This window comes from Anomaloglossus baeobatrachus, chromosome 12, assembly GCF_048569485.1.
Source record: "Anomaloglossus baeobatrachus isolate aAnoBae1 chromosome 12, aAnoBae1.hap1, whole genome shotgun sequence".
Classification (NCBI taxonomy): Eukaryota; Metazoa; Chordata; class Amphibia; order Anura; family Aromobatidae; genus Anomaloglossus; species Anomaloglossus baeobatrachus.
Window position 1 is genome coordinate 88,535,074 of NC_134364.1, and position 20,877 is coordinate 88,555,950.

The 20,877-nt window shown below is 42.1% G+C and overlaps 1 protein-coding gene across 1 annotated transcript; it reads left to right on the forward strand.

The window, feature by feature from the left end:
• The first annotated feature begins 1,574 nt into the window (after nt 1-1,574).
• Nucleotides 1,575-20,840, forward strand: LOC142258357 (low affinity immunoglobulin gamma Fc region receptor III-A-like). Its single transcript, XM_075330933.1, has 8 exons — nt 1,575-1,715; nt 4,394-4,414; nt 8,856-9,116; nt 9,213-9,473; nt 11,582-11,734; nt 15,472-15,546; nt 15,882-15,907; nt 20,330-20,840. The coding sequence occupies exons 1-8, from the start codon at nt 1,685-1,687 to the stop codon at nt 20,420-20,422; spliced, it is 921 nt and encodes a 306-aa protein (XP_075187048.1). The 5' UTR covers nt 1,575-1,684; the 3' UTR covers nt 20,423-20,840.
• Nucleotides 20,841-20,877: the final 37 nt, after the last annotated feature.

The following is a 20,877-nucleotide window of genomic DNA, read 5'->3' on the forward strand; positions in this document are numbered from 1 at the left end:
ACAGGGGTTAATAAAGGTTTTACCCCTGAGAGGAGTTTTGGGCACTCAATCCCTGGGAAGGGGGAAGTGTTCAGGGTGTGAAGAGATGGCTACCTAAGGGGCATGGTGTGTGGTGTCATCGGTGGACCGATCCCCCTATGAACAGGTCTGTTGTCGGTGGCCTGCTGGGCGACGTAAGGGGTTTGCAGAACCTTATCGGGCGCCGGGACCAGAGAGCGGCTGAGACTATCAGTGTGGGATGGAGGGAGCTTAGGCTAGTTTCACACTTGCGTTGGGTTGAATCCGCTGGGTCCGTTGCTGCGTCGTTTTGACGCATCCGTTATGTTTGTGGTGTCAACGGATGCAACGGATTCATTATTTCACAGTAATCCGTTAGCTGATTCATGTGAAATAACGGACCGTTGCATCCGTTTGGCGTCCGTCTAACGGAATCCGTCGGCTCTGTTTTTTTTTCTTTTTTCATTTTTTTCATTCTGGGCATGCTCAGTAGAAATTAGCGGAATCCAGCAGCGGATTCCGTTGTTAAGCACTTAGCAACGGAATCCGCTAGCATAGGGAAACATTAAAAATTTTAACTGAAGCAACAGAATCCGCTGGTCGGCGTCATTTTGACGCAAGCATTTAACGTTACATTAAGCGTTGCTTCCGCTCGGCGGAAGCAACGGAACGTCGGCCAACGGAAGCAGCGCAGGTACTTTTGGCACAATCCGTCATCAATGCAAGTCCATGGGAAACAGCGGATCCGTTAACGTATTCCGCTGTTTCCCAAGACAGCGGATTGCGCCAAAAAAAAATAATGCAAGTGTGAAAATACCCTTAGACGGCTGGTAACGGAGGATAGCCTGAGAAAACTAAAGCAGTCAGAAAGAGAAACGAAACTGAAAGTAATAGTTGCTAAAGAGAAGGAATGTTACAAAGAGACTGGATTCTGTACGGAACCCTTGTTGCCAATAAGTTCAGTAAAAGTTGATGAAAAAGAGAAAGCGTCTGTGTTGTCTTCTGATTGTCCCAAAGCTGCAGAAGAAAGAAGAGGCGCAGTTACCCTGAAACGGCAAGTAAGTGGATGAAGCCCAAACGTTCACGGGCCCGATCATCTGCCTGTAGCAGGGGCCAAGGGGGTCGCCCGACACCCTGACCACGAATACAGCACCCCCTGTGCCACCTGTTTACATCTGAGTGATGTCATCAATAAGGAGCAAGGCTGATAACCTCTAACATGATACACATGGCTGGTTGTCAGAAGTAATACATGATCAGCTGGTGCTGTAGTATAAAGGGTGTGGTCTCATCATTATATGAGTGATGTCGTCACCAGAGGGCGCGACTGACAACCTCTCACATGTGATATACAAGCTGGTTGTCAGAAGTAATAGATGAGGTGTTGGTGCTGGAGTATAAGGGGTGTGGTCTCATCAGTGATATAATCACTGGGGAGGGGCTGACAACCTCGTCAAAATAACAATTGCGATAAATATTGTCAGACATTTATGAAATACCTCTAAAATAAAAATAAATTACCAGAAATTAACATTAATCAGCAGTTTATTCACCTTGTTATGTTCGGTCAAGCATCCGCCATCCAGCTGATAAATTCAGAAGACTCCGCCACACAGGAAACCAGCATCTGCCAAACAGAGAAAAGTGAAATGACTCATATTCCTCCTGTGTACGGGACGGGCGCACCATGAGAGCTCAGATCATCATCCTCATCATCTGTGAGTAGTCATCATTGTCTGATCCTCTTGTGCTCGCAGCTGTATGTCCAGATGTACTGACTATGGCCTCTGTACACATGGGTGATAGATACAAGATAGATTAGGCTTGGAATAAGCTGTTTTGGAGGGCTTTGTATCCAATATATTATATTTGTTTTGTGCTGTTACAGGTTTTTGTTTCACTTTTTAGATAAATTGATAGATAATATAGATAGATTGATAATAAATAGATAGGAGAGATAGAAATTGATAGATATAGATAGATACAGTTGAAACCAGAAATTTCTCTCCATAAAGACACATCTGCAGGTTTTTCCTTCCGCTCTCTATAAAGACACATCTGCAGGTTTTTCCCTCCGCTCTCTATAAAGACACATCTGCAGTTTTTCCCTCCGCTGGCTATAAAAACACATGTGCAGGTTTTTCTCACTATCTGACATGAGATCAGAATAAACCTTTCCCGTTTTACATCAATTAGGAACCAAAATTATTTCTATTTGCCAAATGCCAGAATAATGAGAGAGAGAATGTTTGAAGGCATTTTTTGTTACTTTCTGTACAGTGAAGTTTCCCTCCATGTCATTACTATTTGGTAGCATTGCCCTTAAAATGTATCTTTTGGGGGAAACACTTTGGACCTCCATCCACGAGCTTCCCACAATAGTTGGTTGGAATTTGGGCCCATTCCTCCTGACAGAACTGGTGTAACTGAGCTATGTTTGTAGGTCTCTTGCTAACACCGACCTTTTCATCTTTTCCCATAAATTTTCAATAGGATTGAGATCAGGGCTTTATGATGGCCACTGCAAAACATTGACTTTGTTATCCTTACGCCACTTTATAACCAGTTTGGCAGTATGCTTTGGGTCATTGTCCATTTGGAAGACCCATTTCTGCCCAAGCTTTAAGTTCCTGGCTGATGTCTTGAGATGTTGCTTCAGTATTGCCACATAATCTTCTTCCCTCATGATGCAGTAAATTTTGTGACGTGCACCAGTCCCTCCTGCAGCAAAATAATCCCACAACATGATGCTGCCACCCCCGTGTTTCACAGTTGGGATGGTGTTCTTAGGCTTCAAAGCTTCTGCCTTTTTCCTCCAAACGTAACGATGGTCATTATGGCTAACAGTTAAATTTTAGTTTCATCAGAACACATGACATCTCCAAAAATTAAGGTCTTTGTTGCTGTGTGCATTTGCAAACATTAATTTGGCTTTTTTATGTTTCTTTTGGAGTAATGGCTTCTTCCTGGCAGAATGGCCTTTCGGCCCATGTTGATACAGTACTCGTTTCACTGTGGATAATGACACAATCTTACCAGCTTCCACCAGCATCTTCACAAGGGCTTTTGCTTTTTTTCTTGTGTTGATATGCAAATGACTGACCAAGGCACTTTCATCTCTGTTACACAGAACCGATCTTCCTGAGTGGTATGATGGCTGGACATTCCCATTTTGTTTGTACTTGCATATAACTGTTTGTACGAATGAACGTGGCACATTCAGTTATTTGTAAACTTCACCCAAGGATGAATCAGAGTTGTCCACAATTTTCTTCCTGAGATCTTGGCTGATTTCTTTTGGCTTTCCCATGATGCTACACAAAGAAGCAGTGTGTTTCAGGTATGCGTTAAAATACATCCACAGGTGTGTCTCTAATTAACTCACATGTTGCTAATAAACATATCAGAAGCTTTCAAAGACATGACATCATCATATGGGCTGTCCCACAGTGTTTAATGGCATAGTACTCTTAGTGTATGTAAACTTTTAATTTTGCAGAAAGTAATAAAAATGTCTTAAAACATTCTCCCTCTCATTACTCTGGCATTTGGCAAATATAAATAATTTTGGTTCCTAATTGACCTAAAACGGGAAAGGTTTCTTCTGATTTCATGTCAGATAGTGAGAAAAACCTGCAGATGTGTGTTTATAGAGAGTGGAGGGAAAAACCTGCAGATGTGTCTTTATAGAGAGTGGAGGGAAACTTCTGGTTTCAACTGGAAACACCATAGGAGTGGCCACCTGCAGATGTGTCTTTATAGAGAGTGGAGGGAAAAACCTGCAGATGTGTCTTTATAGAGAATGGAGGGAAACTTCTGGTTTCAACTGGAAACACCATAACATGGCCACCTCCTACATGCCTCCCTTCTTAAATCAGGCCATCCTTGGCCAGATACTTCACTAGGCAACATGTAATTGTTTACTTTCAAGTCAGAATGGCCATAGGCCAGAGTTCAATTCCTCCATCTGGGTACTGAAAAGCTTTATTCTGATTTCATGTCAAATAGTGAGAAAAACATGCAGATGTGTCTCTTTAGATAGTGGATGGAAACTTTTGGTTTCAACTATAGATAGATATTAGAATACATAATAGATGGATGGATGGATAGAAAGTTAGATAATATATACTGTATACAGTATATAGATAATAGATTAGCTGTAATATTGATAAATAAATATTATAGATAAATAGATGTGAAATTGAGAGATAAATAGGTAGATAGAAAGACAGACTCAGTAATTACACATAATTATTCTTCCATGGGCTGTGAGTCTTTTTTCTCTTATTCAGTACATTTGACTTGTAAGAGCAGCAGTCTTTCATTTAAGGGGCAGCCATTTTGGAATCACAGTCTCCATTTCTCAATGACCACCTCTCGTTTTTATCTTTTACAGCTGCTACAACAAAATTCTGCGGTGAGTAATACAAAGTAATAGTCCTGCCAAATGCCAGCGATCCAGTGATGTCATCAGTCTAGAAAAATTCTGTAGGATGTCATCAGTCTAAAACATTTTATGCAATGTCTTCAGTCAGGAAATATTCTATGTAATGTCATCACTTTAGAAATATTCTGTGTTGGCATCAGTGTGTAAATATTCTATGTGGTATCTTCAGGCTGGACAATTCTTTGTCATTTTGTCAGTCTTGAAATATATTACGTGATGTCATCAGTCTGGAAATATTTTATGTGATGTCATTAAGCTGGAAAAAATGTGTGATGTCATTGTGGAAAAATTCTACCTGATGTCATCAATCTGAAAAATTTGATGTGATATCTTCAGTCAGGAAATATTCTATGTGACATAATCAGTTTAGAAAAATTCTCTGTGATGTCATCCGTCTGGTAAATTTTTATGTGATGTCATCACTTTAGAAATATTCTATGTGATGTCATGATTGTGGAAATATTCTATGTGATATCATCAGACTGGAAAATTCTACTTCATTTTATCAGTCTGGAAAAAATATATGATGTCATTAATCTGGAAATATATGATGTGATGTCATCAGTCTGGAAATATTTTATGTGACCTCATCAGTCTGGACATTTTTTATGTGATGACATCAGTCTGGAAAAATTCTATGTGATGTTGTCTATCTGGTAATTTACTATGTGATGTCATCATTGTAAAAATATTCTATGTGATGTCATCATTTTAGAAATATTCTATGTATTATCATCAGTGTGGAAATATTCTGTGTGATATTTTCTGGCTGGAAAATTCTATGTCATTTTATCTGTCTTGAAATATATTATGTGATGTCAGCAGACCGAAAATATATTATGTGATGTCATCAGTCTGTAAATATGTGATGTCATCAGTCCGGAAATATATTATGTGATGTCATCAGTCTGTAAATATATTATGTGATGTCATCAGTCCGGAAATATATTATGTGATGTCATCAGTCCGGAAATATGCTAAGTGATGTCATCAGTCCGGAAATATGTTAAGTGATGTCATCAGTCCGGAAATATGTTATGTGATGTCATTAGTCCGAAATATATTATGTGATGACATCAGTCCGGAAATATGTTATGTGATGTCATCAGTCCGGAAATATGTTAAGTCATGTCATCAGTCCGGAAATATGTTATGTGATGTCATCAGTCCGGAAATATATTATGTGATGTCATCAGTCCGGAAATATGTTATGTGATGTCATCAGTCCGGAAATATATTATGTGATGTCATCAGTCCGGAAATATGTTATGTGATGTCATCAGTCCGGAAATATGTTATGTGATGTCATCAGTCCGGAAATATGTTATGTGATGTCATCAGTCTGGAAAATTTTACTTGATGTAATTTGTCATGTGATTTTCTGAATAATTTTGAAAATCAAGGACTCCTTGGTTGCTAATAGAGGGCGGGCAAGAGTTCAAAGTCCTCTTCTAGTAACCTTCTGTGGACCCATAAACGACCACATTTTTGAATGTAGAGTTTATCTACTATTAGAGAACTCCTATCTCTTTGCACCCAGTAGCTTTACAATTCTTGGGATGCCTACAAATGATGGTCACGCACCTGCTGATAGTCTTGCTTGCAGATTTGTTGAGAACCGGCAAAGTTATTTTGCTTATTTGCATCTCAATGAAACTTGTGCAATGAAATGGAACAGAGCTGTAATGGTCACAGATCATGGCCTGCGGTGCATAAGACCTGCCCTTCCCATACATGCTTTAGTTCTATATATTCACACGTGAGAATATCCTTAGGCAGTGGACCATCACTCACAGACGGTCAGAGGATGTTTATGACAAAACAATTTTTTTTCAGATTTTTAAAACAAAAATTGTAATTTGATTTTTAAAGTTGCATGAAAGTAAACTTAAAAAGTAATTACTTTGATCTAGCACTGACCGACCAGTCTTTTTTTATTTACAAGTTGTTGGTGTTACATGTGTCGCCCAGGGAATTTGGTACTCGGTCCCGGGAAATATTTATAATTGGGAATGTCACTTTAGTGGCCGTTGCCCAGTTCCGTGCCCTGGGCCCCTTTTGCAAGGGAAATATTTACAGGGGTGATAAGAGTTATTGTCATGTGACGCCACCTGCAGGTTGCGGTTAAGGATGGAGAACCACCGCTGCTGAATGTGGGTACTCCCAGAGCTGGTGGTGATTGTGTGCCGCCCCCGCATCAGCAGCCGAGCTGCCCGGATCCACGGTGGCTCAAGGGAACTCCGGACCCCGGGGGTCGTGCGGCTCCTCAAACAAAGGGGGTTATTTACAGGGGATGTGTTAGAGTTCGTGATGTCACCCGTGGTTTCTGGTAATTTGGGAGTACCACCGGTGCAGTGAGAGTACCTGGGGGTGATGGAGTGGGGCAGCCAGGTGTTAGGACCCTCCAAGGGTAGGGGGGATGTCCCGGGACTCGGTGATGACGTTGGGGGGATGCCGTGGGGAGTGCAGAGGCCACTTTCGTACTCAGTCCATAAAGTTGACACCGACAACTGGTTAAACCAAAGGTCTGGACACCGCTGTCGTGGAGGGGAGATCGTTCGGGTCCCGTCCCCAATGGTATTGCCTGGTGACCCGTGACTTTCCTCCTGGCACTAAGTTACTTCATCTGTTGGCCCCGGTAGTGTGGAACTAGCCAGGTCCCGCTCCCCAGTATGGCTAACTGTGGGAGCTTGCTCTCAGGGTTCACGCTTGGGATTTTCTGGACCATATATGTGGAAAGTCCTATCCCCCTCATTGCTCTAGTACCCCGATTTTGGATCGGGTGGAGAACGGATCTTGAAGGCTCCGTTCTCGTCGGGTCAATTGTCAGGTTGCCTGGAGCTACTCCCTGACCTAGGGTCCACGTTCCCCTGTCGTGCCCTGGTCCCAGCCTGGTGATGGTACAAGGCCGCCGGCTGTCCTCCTCAACAGTTCCGTGCCCCTTGTCATGATCCCCTGCGACCAGGGGTCATGCTCCTACTAGGCCCAGACCACCGTCTGTCACCTAGTTATTTCCAAGGAGCCCGGCTCCTGACCTTCTCTCTCCTTCACCTCCTGACTTCAACTGCTTACTCCTGACCTCCCCTTAACCAACCCCCCAAGTGGGCGACCCTATTCCACTCAGGCCGTCCACTGGTGTGTCTGGTGGGTGCGGTGTAGAGTGTACCTAGGACTTTGATTGACTGCTGCTGGCAACACCGTTAGTTGGGGACCCATAACCAAGGAGGAGGTGGATATTGCACAGAAGGGCAGATTGCACAATACCCTGTGACGACCTGATAGGCCAGGGCGTCAGAATTGCAGCAATGGTGTTAGACCCTCCGCAGGTAGGGCTGTGCCTGGGAGATGTAACGGGGTAATAACAGAGACCACACCAGGTTGTCTTTAACAATCTCTACTCACTCGGACCCAGTGGTTTCTGGTTCAGGTCCCTTGGAGTATCATTGCCAATGTAGTGACCCAGGTTGCTCCTTCCCCGGCACTCTCTGTTGGTTGGGTCCCCGTAGCGTGGAGCGTTTGTGGCCCGACTGTCCCTTTTGGGGTACAGTCTCCTTCTCCATACGGTGGGCAGTGCGGGCAGGTAAGTGTCTGAACCCCGATCCTAGTTTACTGCTGATGCCCCCGGATTATATATATAGCTTTGTCAGGAACTTCTCAGCTGCAGCTAAAGCAACACCTCAGCACTCTCCAAATACTGGTCTTTCCAAGTGGACAGCAATGTACATAAGCTGTAGCCGACATGGAGTAGAGTGAGGAGCAGATATTTATAGCAGATGGGAGAGGCTGCAGCCTAGGTTACAACTACCTGTTAGATCACTGCAGGATATAAACTGAACCTTAACCCCTTAAGTGCCAGATGGAATGAAAAATGCTTCCACTCAGGGTAAATGATGAACTGGCACTTAAGCAGATCTGCGGTCCCCAATGCGCTGTGACCTTCTTGCCCCAGATCACCCAAAGATCACATCAGGTCATGCCACACTCGTGACCCCTTCTCAAGAGTGGTTGCAGTAGCTTTATGCCATACTATTGGCATTATGATGATGGGAGCCAAGATGACAAGAGTACAGCATGTCACTTGGGAGGCTGCAATGATCACATTTGTGACCAAAGGCCAGGATGGCCCCTGGGGAGTCAACACAAAAGGTGGATTTATGGAGGGTAATTGTATACCTTTTTAAGCTGTCTTCAAAGGTTTTTGAAAAGTTGGGTAAATGCTTAAATAAAGGATTTGTTAACTGTTTTTGGTACAAAAAAATCCAGAATTTTTACCAATGTGAGACTAATCAGATTCTATTGTGATAAGATTTAACCTGATGACTCTGCTGAAAAAATACTAAAACAAAAAGCACAATAATACTTCTATATTGTTTTCATTTCATCTGCTTATGCTGCATATTTATTTTTTTAGGAGCTAAAGTCAAACCGGTGGTGACCTTCACACCCAACTGGAGAATAATACTTCTATATGAATCAATGACCCTATCCTGTAACTTGGGATCTCAGGCTCAGGACTACCCAAGATACTACTGGTCCAAAGATGGTAAACTATTGTCCCACCATCAACGGACCATACAGATTGAATTATCATCAGAAGAGGACACAGGAACTTACCAGTGTTGGATCAATGGTGGCTTGAAAAGTGATCCAGTCAAACTAGATGTCATTAACAGTACGTTGATCTGTAATCTTTATGTCTCAAGTAGAAGAGTTTCTCATGTTTTGAGCTCCTTATGTACTCATATTTTTCATTTCCCTCTTATTTCAGCCCATCTCATCCTTCAGATTCCCCCGGTCATCTATATTGGAGAACCCCTGACTCTGAGGTGTCACACCTTCTCAACCTACCAAAAAATCAACACAACCTTCTTCAAGAATAAAACCGCCATTCACTTCTCCGTTGACGACAACGAGCTACGATTTAACAGTGTTGACTTGAATGTGGCTGGGATCTACCATTGCTCCCAACAAATATTCCTCCACGGAAAGTATAAGATGTTCAGCGCTACCATGATTGTGTCTGTCCAAGGTAACGCATGAAATGTTAAGATTCTGAAGAATGTTTTAGAATTTTTTCTGTTTTTTGGAGTTATGAATTAAATAAATCTTAAATCTGACTAAATAGCCCATCAGTGCAATGAGGGACACCCTTACATTGATAAAAAGGTCCCCATGAAATGGTCAGATGTCTAAATAAATGAAATTTATGACCTAGATTGTCACAACAGCGTACCGAGTGGCTAGATGCAGATTTTTTTCTTATATGATATGCTTTAAATGTTGTAACACATTTCAAATCAAAATTTTGGATTTATTGGTAGTTGAATATTTTATCTTATTTTGCCCAAAAAGGGGTTTGTGGCTCTGAGAGCTAATAATATTTGAGGCAAGGCTAGGTGAGTAGGTCTCCAAAAATATCATAGATTGGTTCCTTAAAGGGGATGTGTGATGCCCCGGACTAGTTGGGTCGTCCCAGGTAGTCACACACAACACCACACCCCCCTCCCGGTTAGGTAACACCAGTCAAACTAAAAGCCTTGTCACCACCCTCCAGGTTTGATGTCCACACCAGGGGGGGGCAGAGCCAGGTGGTTGGCTCCGCCCACCGAGGAGTTCACAGGCCTCGAGGCAGGAAAACGAGTAGTCAAGTTGAAGTTCTAGGAGAGAGTTGTCTGGAGGAGGTATAGAGCAGACAAGTTCTCGGGCAGTCCTGTGTCCAGGCTGCCAAGAGACTACCAGGTGGCTGGGTCGGGGCCCAGTCACCATTGGCAAGGATGCAGACGGTAGTGGCCGCCTGCAGGAGACCGGGAAGACGACCGGTGGAACCGTAAGGGACTGGGACAGGGTAGTGGCCCGCCGAAACCGAACCGGGGAGCCAACTGGATACCGGAGCACCAGGCAGGGTACTCAGACCCAGTACAAAGCTTTGAACCAACAGGGCCGAGTCGAATCAACTGATTGCGGACTTGACTTAAGGACCTATCCCACACAAGTCTCGTTAGAAGACAACAGCTCAACCAGACAGGGTAAAGCCACCGCCAAGGCATAGAGACCCAAAGGGCCAGCGTCTGCGGGAAAACGGGCTCCTACGGCATATACAAGTCGGGTAGTGGACTACCGGTGTCTAGGCATAGGAGTCAAACATTTACATACAGAGGTGCAGGAGAAAGGCGGAAACCACCAACCTATTCTGGGAGAAGCTGCAGCCGGCTGCGGACCCCGTTCATCACTCCGTTTGGTTTACCAGAGGCTCCAGTGTCTTGTGTCAGAGTGAGTACACCAGTGCCATCAAGCACCGCACCGCACTGCACCGCAACACTTCACCCTGCACCCCGGCCCTCGCCTACTGGGCCCCGGGACCAACACCCCCTACCCACGGAGGGGTCAACACCTAGCTGCGCCATTACACCGCTCCCGGGAGCCCCCGTACGTTCACCGCAGTGGTGGTGTCTACAATCACCACAACCCGTGGGTGGCGTCACAAACTCACATCCCAAACCAAACCACCGTGGCCCCGGCCGTGGAACTCCTCACCCAAATCCCCGCGTGTAGCGCCAACTCCCTTGCAGAGCGACGTGACCCCCGGGTCCGTGAGAGGCTCGAGCCACCATTCGCAGTACGAGCACGGATCCAAGTGGTTCGGAGGTCGCAGCCGAGCCCGCGGGGCGGTGCAGATGTCCACTTAAAAAAAAATACTGTTAGGTTTTTTCATAGTATCAGATTTCAGACTCCATCCCAATTGTGGCAACTCAACTTCCAGACCTGTACTAGACACAGGAAACATCTATTGTGTGTGAAGGGGGCTGGCTCATTACTCATTGTATTATCTAAACCATGCATTGACTATGACTTAGTAGAGAACTGTCTTATTTATGTAAATAAGTAGTGAGCCAGCCCCCTTCACATGGATTGGTAATGTGCCAACACCGGACATGCTCTACTAAGTCAAGCACAGGACTGGAAATAGCCTAACAGAAGACTAAGACCAAAACGAGGCATTTTTAAAGTAAAGTATAATAGTATGGTATGTTCTTTAAAATCTCATTATAAATACATAATTAAGAATTTTCTATAATTATTGCGAAATTTAATTTTTGGAAAAGGAAAACTCTAAAACTTAACATTTTTTCCTTGCAGAACGTCCTCACACATCACTCACTGGAAAGATGTTGACGACTCGTTGGGTTCTGGTCATCATTCTCCTTCTCTTGCTCTGTTCTGCTCTTCTGGTCTTCATGTGTAGACACAAGCTTCGATTTACAAGATGTCGCCAGATGCATGCCATCACAGGTTGGTCAATCTCAAGGTTTTTAGAGTGCTGTAAGTGAATTTTTCCTCTTACGTGCTTTATGAAAATGTATTCTACAATTTCAATTTTCTCTCTCCTGCTCCCTCGAAGTCATTTGTTGACAAGTCTACAGTGGTGGCTTCCAATCAATAACAAAGCAGTCAATTACTGCCCTTAATGGTCTTTGCTGTCTACATCAGCATGATGAGTGATTAGCTGCAGTGGTTATTTGTTGTAAATAGGAAGTCACTGCTGCAAAACTCCAAGGAGGGCTCTCGAGAGGCAGGAGCTTCACCTGGTATGTAATTCTCACGTGGTATGTTCAATCATCACCTATACGTACTGATTTTTTTTAATGAATGACGCCTTTTATGAGTCTACTAAATCTCCTATTTTGTAACATAATCCCAGATGTTATGAGAAATTATTCCAGGCCCTGTCCTCTGTCTTCTGTGTACACAGTATATTACTGACCGTTATTTACATACATACAGTTAGGTCCAGAAATATTTGGACAGTGACACAATTTTGGCGAGTTGGGCTCTGCATGCCACCACATTGGATTTGAAATGAAACCTCTACAACAGAATTCAAGTGCAGATTGTAACGTTTAATTTGAAGGTTTGAACAAAAATATCTGATAGAAATTGTAGGAATTGTACACATTTCTTTACAAACACTCCACATTTTAGGAGGTCAAAAGTAATTGGACAAATAAACCAAACCCAAACAAAATATTTTTAATTTCAATATTTTGTTGCGAATCCTTTGGAGGCAATCACTGCCTTAAGTCTGGAACCCATGGACATCACCAAACGCTGGGTTTCCTCCTTCTTAATGCTTTGCCAGGCCTTTACAGCCACAGCCTTCAGGTCTTGCTTGTTTGTGGGTCTTTCCGTCTTAAGTCTGGATTTGAGCAAGTGAAATGCATGCTCAATTGGGTTAAGATCTGGTGATTGACTTGGCCATTGCAGAATGTTCCACTTTTTTGCACTCATGAACTCCTGGGTAGCTTTGGCTGTATGCTTGGGGTCATTGTCCATCTGTACTATGAAGCGCCGTCTGATCAAATTTGCGGCATTTGGCTGAATCTGGGCTGAAAGTATATCCTGGTACACTTCAGAATTCATCCGGCTACTCTTGTCTGCTGTTATGTCATCAATAAACACAAGTGACCCAGTGCCATTGAAAGCCATGCATGCCCATGCCATCATGTTGCCTCCACCATGTTTTACAGAGGATGTGGTGTGCCTTCGATCATGTGCCGTTCCCTTTCTTCTCCAAACTTTTTTCTTCCCATCATTCTGGTACAGGTTGATCTTTGTCTCATCTGTCCATAGAATACTTTTCCAGAACTGAGCTGGCTTCATGAGGTGTTTTTCAGCAAATTTAACTCTGGCCTGTCTATTTTTGGAATTGATGAATGGTTTGCATCTAGATGTGAACCCTTTGTATTTACTTTCATGGAGTCTTCTCCTTACTGTTGCCTTAGAGACAGATACACCTACTTCACTGAGAGTGTTCTGGACTTCAGTTGATGTTGTGAACGGGTTCTTCTTCACCAAAGAAAGTATGCGGCGATCATCCACCACTGTTGTCATCCGTGGACGCCCAGGCCTTTTTGAGTTCCCAAGCTCACCAGTCAATTCCTTTTTTCTCAGAATGTACCCGACTGTTGATTTTGCTACTCCAAGCATGTCTGCTATCTCTCTGATGGATTTTTTCTTTTTTTTCAGCCTCAGGATGTTCTGCTTCACCTCAATTGAGAGTTCCTTAGACCGCATGTTGTCTAGTCACAGCAACAGCTTCCAAATGCAAAACCACACACCTGTAATCAACCCCAGACCTTTTAAATACTTCATTGATTACAGGTTAACGAGGGAGACGCCTTCAGAGTTAATTGCAGCCCTTAGAGTCCCTTGTCCAATTACTTTTGGTCCCTTGAAAAAGAGGAGGCTATGCATTACAGAGCTATGATTCCTAAACCCTTTCTCCGATTTGGATGTGAAAACTCTCATATTGCAGCTGGGAGTGTGCACTTTCAGCCCATATTATATAAATAATTGTATTTCTGAACATGTTTTTGTAAACAGCTAAAATAACAAAACTTGTGTCACTGTCCAAATATTTCTGGACCTAACTGTAGGAATAATGTGCGTTCTATGGTTATGAAATACCGGAATATTTTTTCTTTACAGAGTTCAGTTCCTCTTTAGTTCCTCTCTGTAGATGCAAAGCAGAAGATATAGTATGTGTATACCATGGTACTTATTGCACCATTCTCATCTGCTTACAGCACAACATGATTGTTCAAACTAAGAAAACTCGCTTGATGCACCCCTCATGTGGTCAAACAGTTCTGTGCAATATTACATCTTCTTGACTTGCATCTATATTCCTCTGTAGACCCAACGCTGTCAGCCCAGAAAAAGGATGGCAGCGATAGATAAAAAAAACAATTTAGTGGGAAGGTGCACTGAACTGCTTGGACACACCAAGGATGCGCCGAGCTCCTGTGCTTTGTTTGAACAGTCATAAAGCTGTTGGAAGATGGTAATTCGCTTTTTGGAGACCCAACCAGTAAAGCGGGCTTTACACGCTACAATAAATCTAACGATGTGTCGGCGGGGTCACGTCGTAAGTGACGCACATCCAGCATCGTTAGTGTTGTTGTAGCATGTGAAACCTCCGTGCGATTGCGATTGTACGAAAACACGTTGATCGCATACACGTCGTTCAAATTTTAAAATTTGAATGTCCGAATGTTCAATGTTCCCGAGGCAGCACACGTCGCTGTGTGTGACACCCCGGGAACGATGAACACATCTTACCTGCATCCCGCCTGCAATGCGGAAGGAAGGAGGTGGGCGGGATGTCTACGTCCCGCTCATCTCCGCCCCTCCGCTTCTATGGGCCGGCTGCCGTGTGACTTCGCTATGACGCCGAACGTCCCTCCCACTACAGGAAGAGGATGTTCGCCGCGCACAGCGAGGTCGTATGGAAGGTAAGTACGTGTGACGGGATTTAATCGTTTGTGCGACACAGGCAACAAATTGAACATGCCGCACAAACGATGGGGGCGGGTACGATCGCATACGAAATCGCATGTGTAATTGTAACGTGTAAAGCAGGCTTAAGGTAGTCTTCAAGGCAATTCTCCCTGGGTATAAGTGTGTAAAATACCTCTATTCCAGGAGAGGAGTGCCACTTATTGGTGGATGTCAATGTCTGACCTTGCATTGAGCCATAAAACGGGGCTTAGGTTAGCAGCCAAACCATGGAGAGACAGGAATTAGGACTATCTTCATGAACAGAAACAACTCCAAAATGGATATCTTCGTTTGACAACTCTAATCATGTTTCAATGCTGTATGAAGAGTCAGACATTGACTTTGAGGATAGCCACACAATACAGAGATAGTATTATCTTCTAACTGGAAAAGAGACACTCTTATAATGTATGATCCTCACCCTTCTCCATCATTGGTTAGACTATCTTCTGTGTCTTGAACTTTAATAGAGTGGGAGGGCACATGATTGGCCTGCCATCTCCAACTGACCAGGGGAACATTGAAATCCACACCAATGTTACAGTTATCAGCTACCCAGTGGATATCTGAAAATGTGTGACTCCTGGAATACCCCTTAAAGGAAAATGGAATATAACCACTTTTACCACCTCAATTCCCTGTTTTCGAGCAGAAGATCTGTAATCTAATTAGTCTTTTCTGTTTTTCAGAACCTGAGAGAAGACGCTACTCAGAAGAAGAAGATCTGCATTACTCATTCATAGATATGAGTCATTTACCAGGAGGTTGGCCACATTCTTATATTATGATTTCTTATCTTGGCATTAGCTCCACCACTGTTTGTAAAGTTTCTGAAATTTCAACATCAGGGAGTCATTATACCCTACAGGGTTATTGTGACTTGTGGGGAACAAACGTCCATATGGATCCAATACAAGCTAAGGAGGTGGAGCTCTATGGTCTACCATTTGTATGTCCTGCACATTGCTACAATTGTATGTCTAAGGATGACATGTTTTATTGAATCTATGTAAAGCATTTCTCTTATTTTTAGTTAATATTTTGGTGGGAAACCCAAGAAGAAAATTTGCTTTTAAATCTTTTTTCTTTTTCAATCCAGGTTTTCCTACTCAAAGATCAGAGCATGTAAGTATAAGAATTTATCATTTACAGTAATATAAAAAAAAAATCAGCAAATTGAAATGTGTCTCAAATTTTGCAAGAAATTGAAGATAGGCATTGCTAATGCGAAACGTGCGTTGGGTGTGGGGAACGCAGGCATACTCTTTGATCCCCATTTGTAAGTATACCTCGTACCACTATGGGACCATATTTATATGTATATACTACGTAATGTAAATTTTGTTTGATATTTTTGACACACTTGTGTTTCACTGTATTTTCTTATCATGACAAACACATGAAGTACGGAATAGTATGCATATTGATATACAGTACTCGCCAAAAGTTTGGACGCACCTTCTCATTCAAAGAGTTTTCTTTATTTTCATGACTCTGAAAATTGTAGATTCACATTGAAGGCATCAAAACTATGAATTAACACATGTGGAATGAAACACTTAACAAAAAAGTGTGAAACAACTGAAAATATGTCTTATATGCTAGGTTCTTCAAAATAGTCACCTTTTGCATTGATTACTGCTTTGCACACTCTTGGCATTCTCTTGATGAGTTTCAAAAGGTAGTCACTGGAAATGGTCTTCCAACAGTCTTGAAGGAGTTCCCAGAGATGCTTAGCACTTGTTAGCCCTTTTGCCTTTACTCTGCTGTCCAGCTCACCCCAAACCATCTCGATTGGGTTCAGGTCTGGTGACTGTGGACACCAGATCATCTGGCGTAGCACCCCATCACTCTCCTTCTTAGTCAAATAGCCCTTACACAGCCTGGAGGTGTGTTTGGGGTCAATGTCCTATTGAAAAATAAATGATGGTCCAACTAAACGCAAACCGGATGGAATAGCACGCCGCTGCAAGATGCTGTGGCAGGCATGCTGATTCTGTATGCCTTCAATTTTGAATAAATCCCCAACAGTGTCACTAGCAAAGCACTCCAACACCATCACACCTCCTCCTCCATGCTTCACGGTGGGAACCAGCCATGTAGAGTCCATCCGTTCACTTTTTCTACAAAGACACGGTGGTTGGATCCAAAGATTTCAAATTTGGACTCATCAGACCAAAGCACAGATTTCCACTGGTCTAATGTCCATTCCTTGTGTTCTTTAGCCCAAACAAGTCTCTTCTGCTTGTTGCCTGTTTTTAGCAGTGGTTTTCTAGCAATTATTTTACCATGAAGGCCTGCTGCACAGTCTCCTCTTAACAGTTGTTCTAGAGATGTGTCTGCTGCTAGAACTCTGTGTGGTATTGACCTGGTCTCTAATCTTAGCTGCAGTTAACCTGCGATTTCTGAGGCTGGTGACTCGGATAAACTTATCCTCCACAGCAGAGGTGACTCTTGGTCTTCCTTTCCAGGGGCGGTCCTCATGGGAGCCAGTTTCTTTGTAGCGTTTGATGGTTTTTGCCACTGCACTTGGGGACACTTTCAAATTTTTCCCAATTTTTTGGACTGACTGACCTTCATTTCTTAAAGTAATGATGGTCACTCGCTTTTCTTTACTTAGCTGCTTTTTTCTTGCCATAATAAAAAATCTAATAGTCTATTCAGTAGGACGATAGACCTCTGCACAACACAACTGATGATCCCAACCCCATTTATAAGACAAGAAATCCCACTTTTTAAACCTGACAGGGCACACCTGTGAAGTGAAAACCATTTCTGGTGACTACCTCTTGAAGGTCATCAAGAGAATGCCAAGAGTGTGCAAAGCAGTAATCAAAGCAAAAGGTGGGTACTTTGAAGAACCTAAAATATAAGACATATTTTTAGTTGCTTCACACTTTTTTGTTAAATATTTAATTCCACATTTGTTAATTCATAGTTTTGATGCCTTCAATGTAAATCTACAAATAGTCGGGTCAGCTAGGTGTTCTCAATATATTACATCTGCCCCATGGCAAGTGCAAATTGTTGAGACATTTTTTATTCCTTTCTTTTAATTGTTAAATAAAGATTTATATATCTTTTCTGCTTTTGCATATTAGTTTTTGTTGGTGTTGATATTGAGCATTGCTAGTTTGCCGGATTTAGTGACTGTGATATAGGTGTCCTTACAATTTTCTACTGGCCACTGCTTCTGAGACATTAACCAATATTCTCTACACTTTGACCTTTATGGTGATTTTTAGAGAAATAAAAAAATTAAACGTAAAAGGAATCGGAGTTAAATGTTTTACATTTCAGAAAATCTCTGTACAATATTGAGCGCCTTTGATTAATGGAAACTTAGTAGCACTTATATTTCAACTATAAGGCCTGTTCGTTGCTCACCTGTCAGCAAAAGAGGACAATATCACAGAATGATTGTGAGAAGACAATTCTTTAGAAAAGATTTATTAGAAGAGGAGAAAACTTGCATGCTAGAAGCAGAAACGTCTACAGGAGAGCTTCTACAAAGTAACAATAGAGAAGACTTCATCAGAGGAGAAGAATTCCAGGAAAAAAAAGTTTTCAATTTTAATGGAGGAGACCAGTTAGAAGAAGCAATTACTTCCTCAACAGATAAAAAGAGTTCCTTCGAAAAGGAGATCTGTCAGCAAAAAGGAAGGTTCTCTCAGAAGATGAGACCTGTCAGAAGACAATACTTTTCAGAAGAAGAGACTGCCAAAGATATAAAGACCTTTCAGAGGAGGAGACTCACAAAGAAGAAAAGAGTTTTCAGAAGAAGAGAAGACTTCCAAAGACGTAAAGACTTTTCAGAAAAGGAGACTCCTAAAAGAGAAAAGACCTTCCAGAAGAAGAAGAGACTCCCAAAGACCTAAAGACTTTTTTGAAGATGAGGAGACTCCCAAAGAAGAGAATACCTATCTGTAGAAGAGGAGACTTCCAAAGAAGAAAATACCTCTCAGAAAAGGAGGAGACTTCCAAAAAAAGACCTTTCAGAAGAATAGGAATCTCCCAAAGAAGAGAAGACATTTCAGAAAGATGAGATTCCCAAATAAGAAAAAAGCTTTTAGAAGAAGCAGTCTTTCAAAGAAGAGAAGACCTTTCAGTAGAAGAGGACACTCCCAAGGACATAAAGACCTTTCAGAAAAGGAGACTCTTAAAAGAGAAAAGATGTTTCAGAAAAAGAGGAGACTCCCAAAGACCTACAGACTTTTTTAAAGAAAAGGAGATACCTAAAGAAGAGAAGACCTTTCAGTAGAAGAAGAGGAACTTTCAAAGATGAAAAGAGCTTTCAGAAGAAAAGGAGTTTTGCAAACAAGAGAAGACCTTTCAGAAGAAGAGGAGACTCCCAAAGTAAAGTCTTTAAGAAGAAGAATAAACTCCCAAAGAAGAAAAGACCTTTCAGAAGAAGAGGAGTCTCCCAAAGAAGGGAAAACCTTTCAGAAAGATGAGATTCTCAAAGAAGAAAAATGCTTTAAGTGGAAAAGGAGTCTCTCAAAGAAGAGAAGACCTTTCAGTAGAAGATTTTCTTCTCAAAAAAGAAAAATAGATTTCCAAAGCAGAAAACACCTTTAAAAAAAGGAGAGACTCATAAAGAAGAAAATTATTTTTAAAAGAAGAAAAGACTTCTAAAGGAGAAAATATCTTCAGAAGAAATTCCCAAAGAAGAGAAGACCAGTCAGAAGAAAAAGAGACTCCCAAAGAAGGAGAGACATTTCAGAAGAGGAGACTCCCTTAGAAAAAGACGAGAGGTATCATTAAGATGAAATATTAAAGATGAAAAGAAGCTTTTTACAACAGAAAAAAAACTTAATCAAAAGTAACCTGCTGGAGAAAAAGTCTTTCTTGACAGGAGAAGAGACTTGTCAGGGGACAAGAAAAAATCTTTCTGAAAAAGAAAATTTCTTCGAATAAAACTTTATTGGAAGAAACCTGTTTAAAGAACAGACTGACTCGGCAGAACCAACCTGTCTGAAGAGGCGGAAACTTCCTTTGATCCTCAGAGACCTGTCAGCAGACAAAGGACAGGTCCACGGGCATGTGGACTTAGATGCTGGTTTCTACATGAAGTGCAGTAGAGGAGATGTCCTCCAATACTTCATCAGAAGAAGACACCTGTCAGCAGACAAAGGACAGGACCATGGACATCTGGACTTAGATGGTGGTTTCTACATGAAGTGCAGTAGTGGAGATGTCCTTCAATACGTCATCAAAAGAAGACACCTGTCAGCAGACAAAGGACAGGACCATGAACATCTGGACTTAGATGGTGGTTTCTACATGAAGTGCAGTAGAGGAGATGTCCTTCAATACTTCATCAGAAGAAGACACCTGTCAGCAGAAAAAGACATGACTATAGACTTGTTTGATTTCTACATAAAATGTAGTTTTATCATTTATTAAGATGGTAGGGGTAGAGGTATATTTGGAAGTGTAATATACCCAATCCTACCGTCTACACTAATCACTCCTTACCTTGGATAAGTAGGTGTGAGATCTCCACTGTGTGGTTAATTTATACAATTTCTTTTTTCTCATTTTCAGCACGACTACTCCACTGTATATTCCCTGATAACAGAAGCTCCGTCCGCTGCAGACGCTGGGGTAGGAACAGAAACCTCACTGACCACTTGGTAGAGATAATCTTTGCTTGGCGCACATGGAACATCACTTGGCATCACAGTATGTTTCCAACCCATCTTTGGTGATGTTGTGGTACCATGAAAAGAAGGAAAAGCCACTGTCGTGGTTGTATAGACTCTTAGAATTTGTACTCCAAGCCAAACACTTCCCTGGACTTCATCTTTGTGCTTCTTGTCCTGATGTTTTTTACCTCCCTAGATTGTTTTTTATTCTCAAATTATTAATTGTGGTTTCTTAATAATAAATGAAACATTTTGAAAAATTGCATGCAAAGTATCCTCCTTTTTCACTAGATGGCAGTGTCAGAAGCTAGTTTATGTACTGTACTGTAGTTTCCTCTCTCAAATTCCCTTTGCTGACATCGCCATGAAGTCAGTGACTATTTCTGCATTTATGACCGCTTGTTAAATTTACGACATATAATAAAGAAAAGAAAGATATAAATAAAA

Excerpts from the sequence above, each read along its gene's own strand:
- LOC142258357 (XM_075330933.1), top strand. The coding sequence starts at position 1,685 with ATGAGAGCTCAGATCATCATCCTCATCATCT. Across the intron at positions 9,474-11,581 it reads CATGATTGTGTCTGTCCAAG|AACGTCCTCACACATCACTC; the intron begins GTAACGCATGAA and ends TTTTCCTTGCAG. Across the intron at positions 15,908-20,329 it reads CTACTCAAAGATCAGAGCAT|CACGACTACTCCACTGTATA; the intron begins GTAAGTATAAGA and ends TCTCATTTTCAG.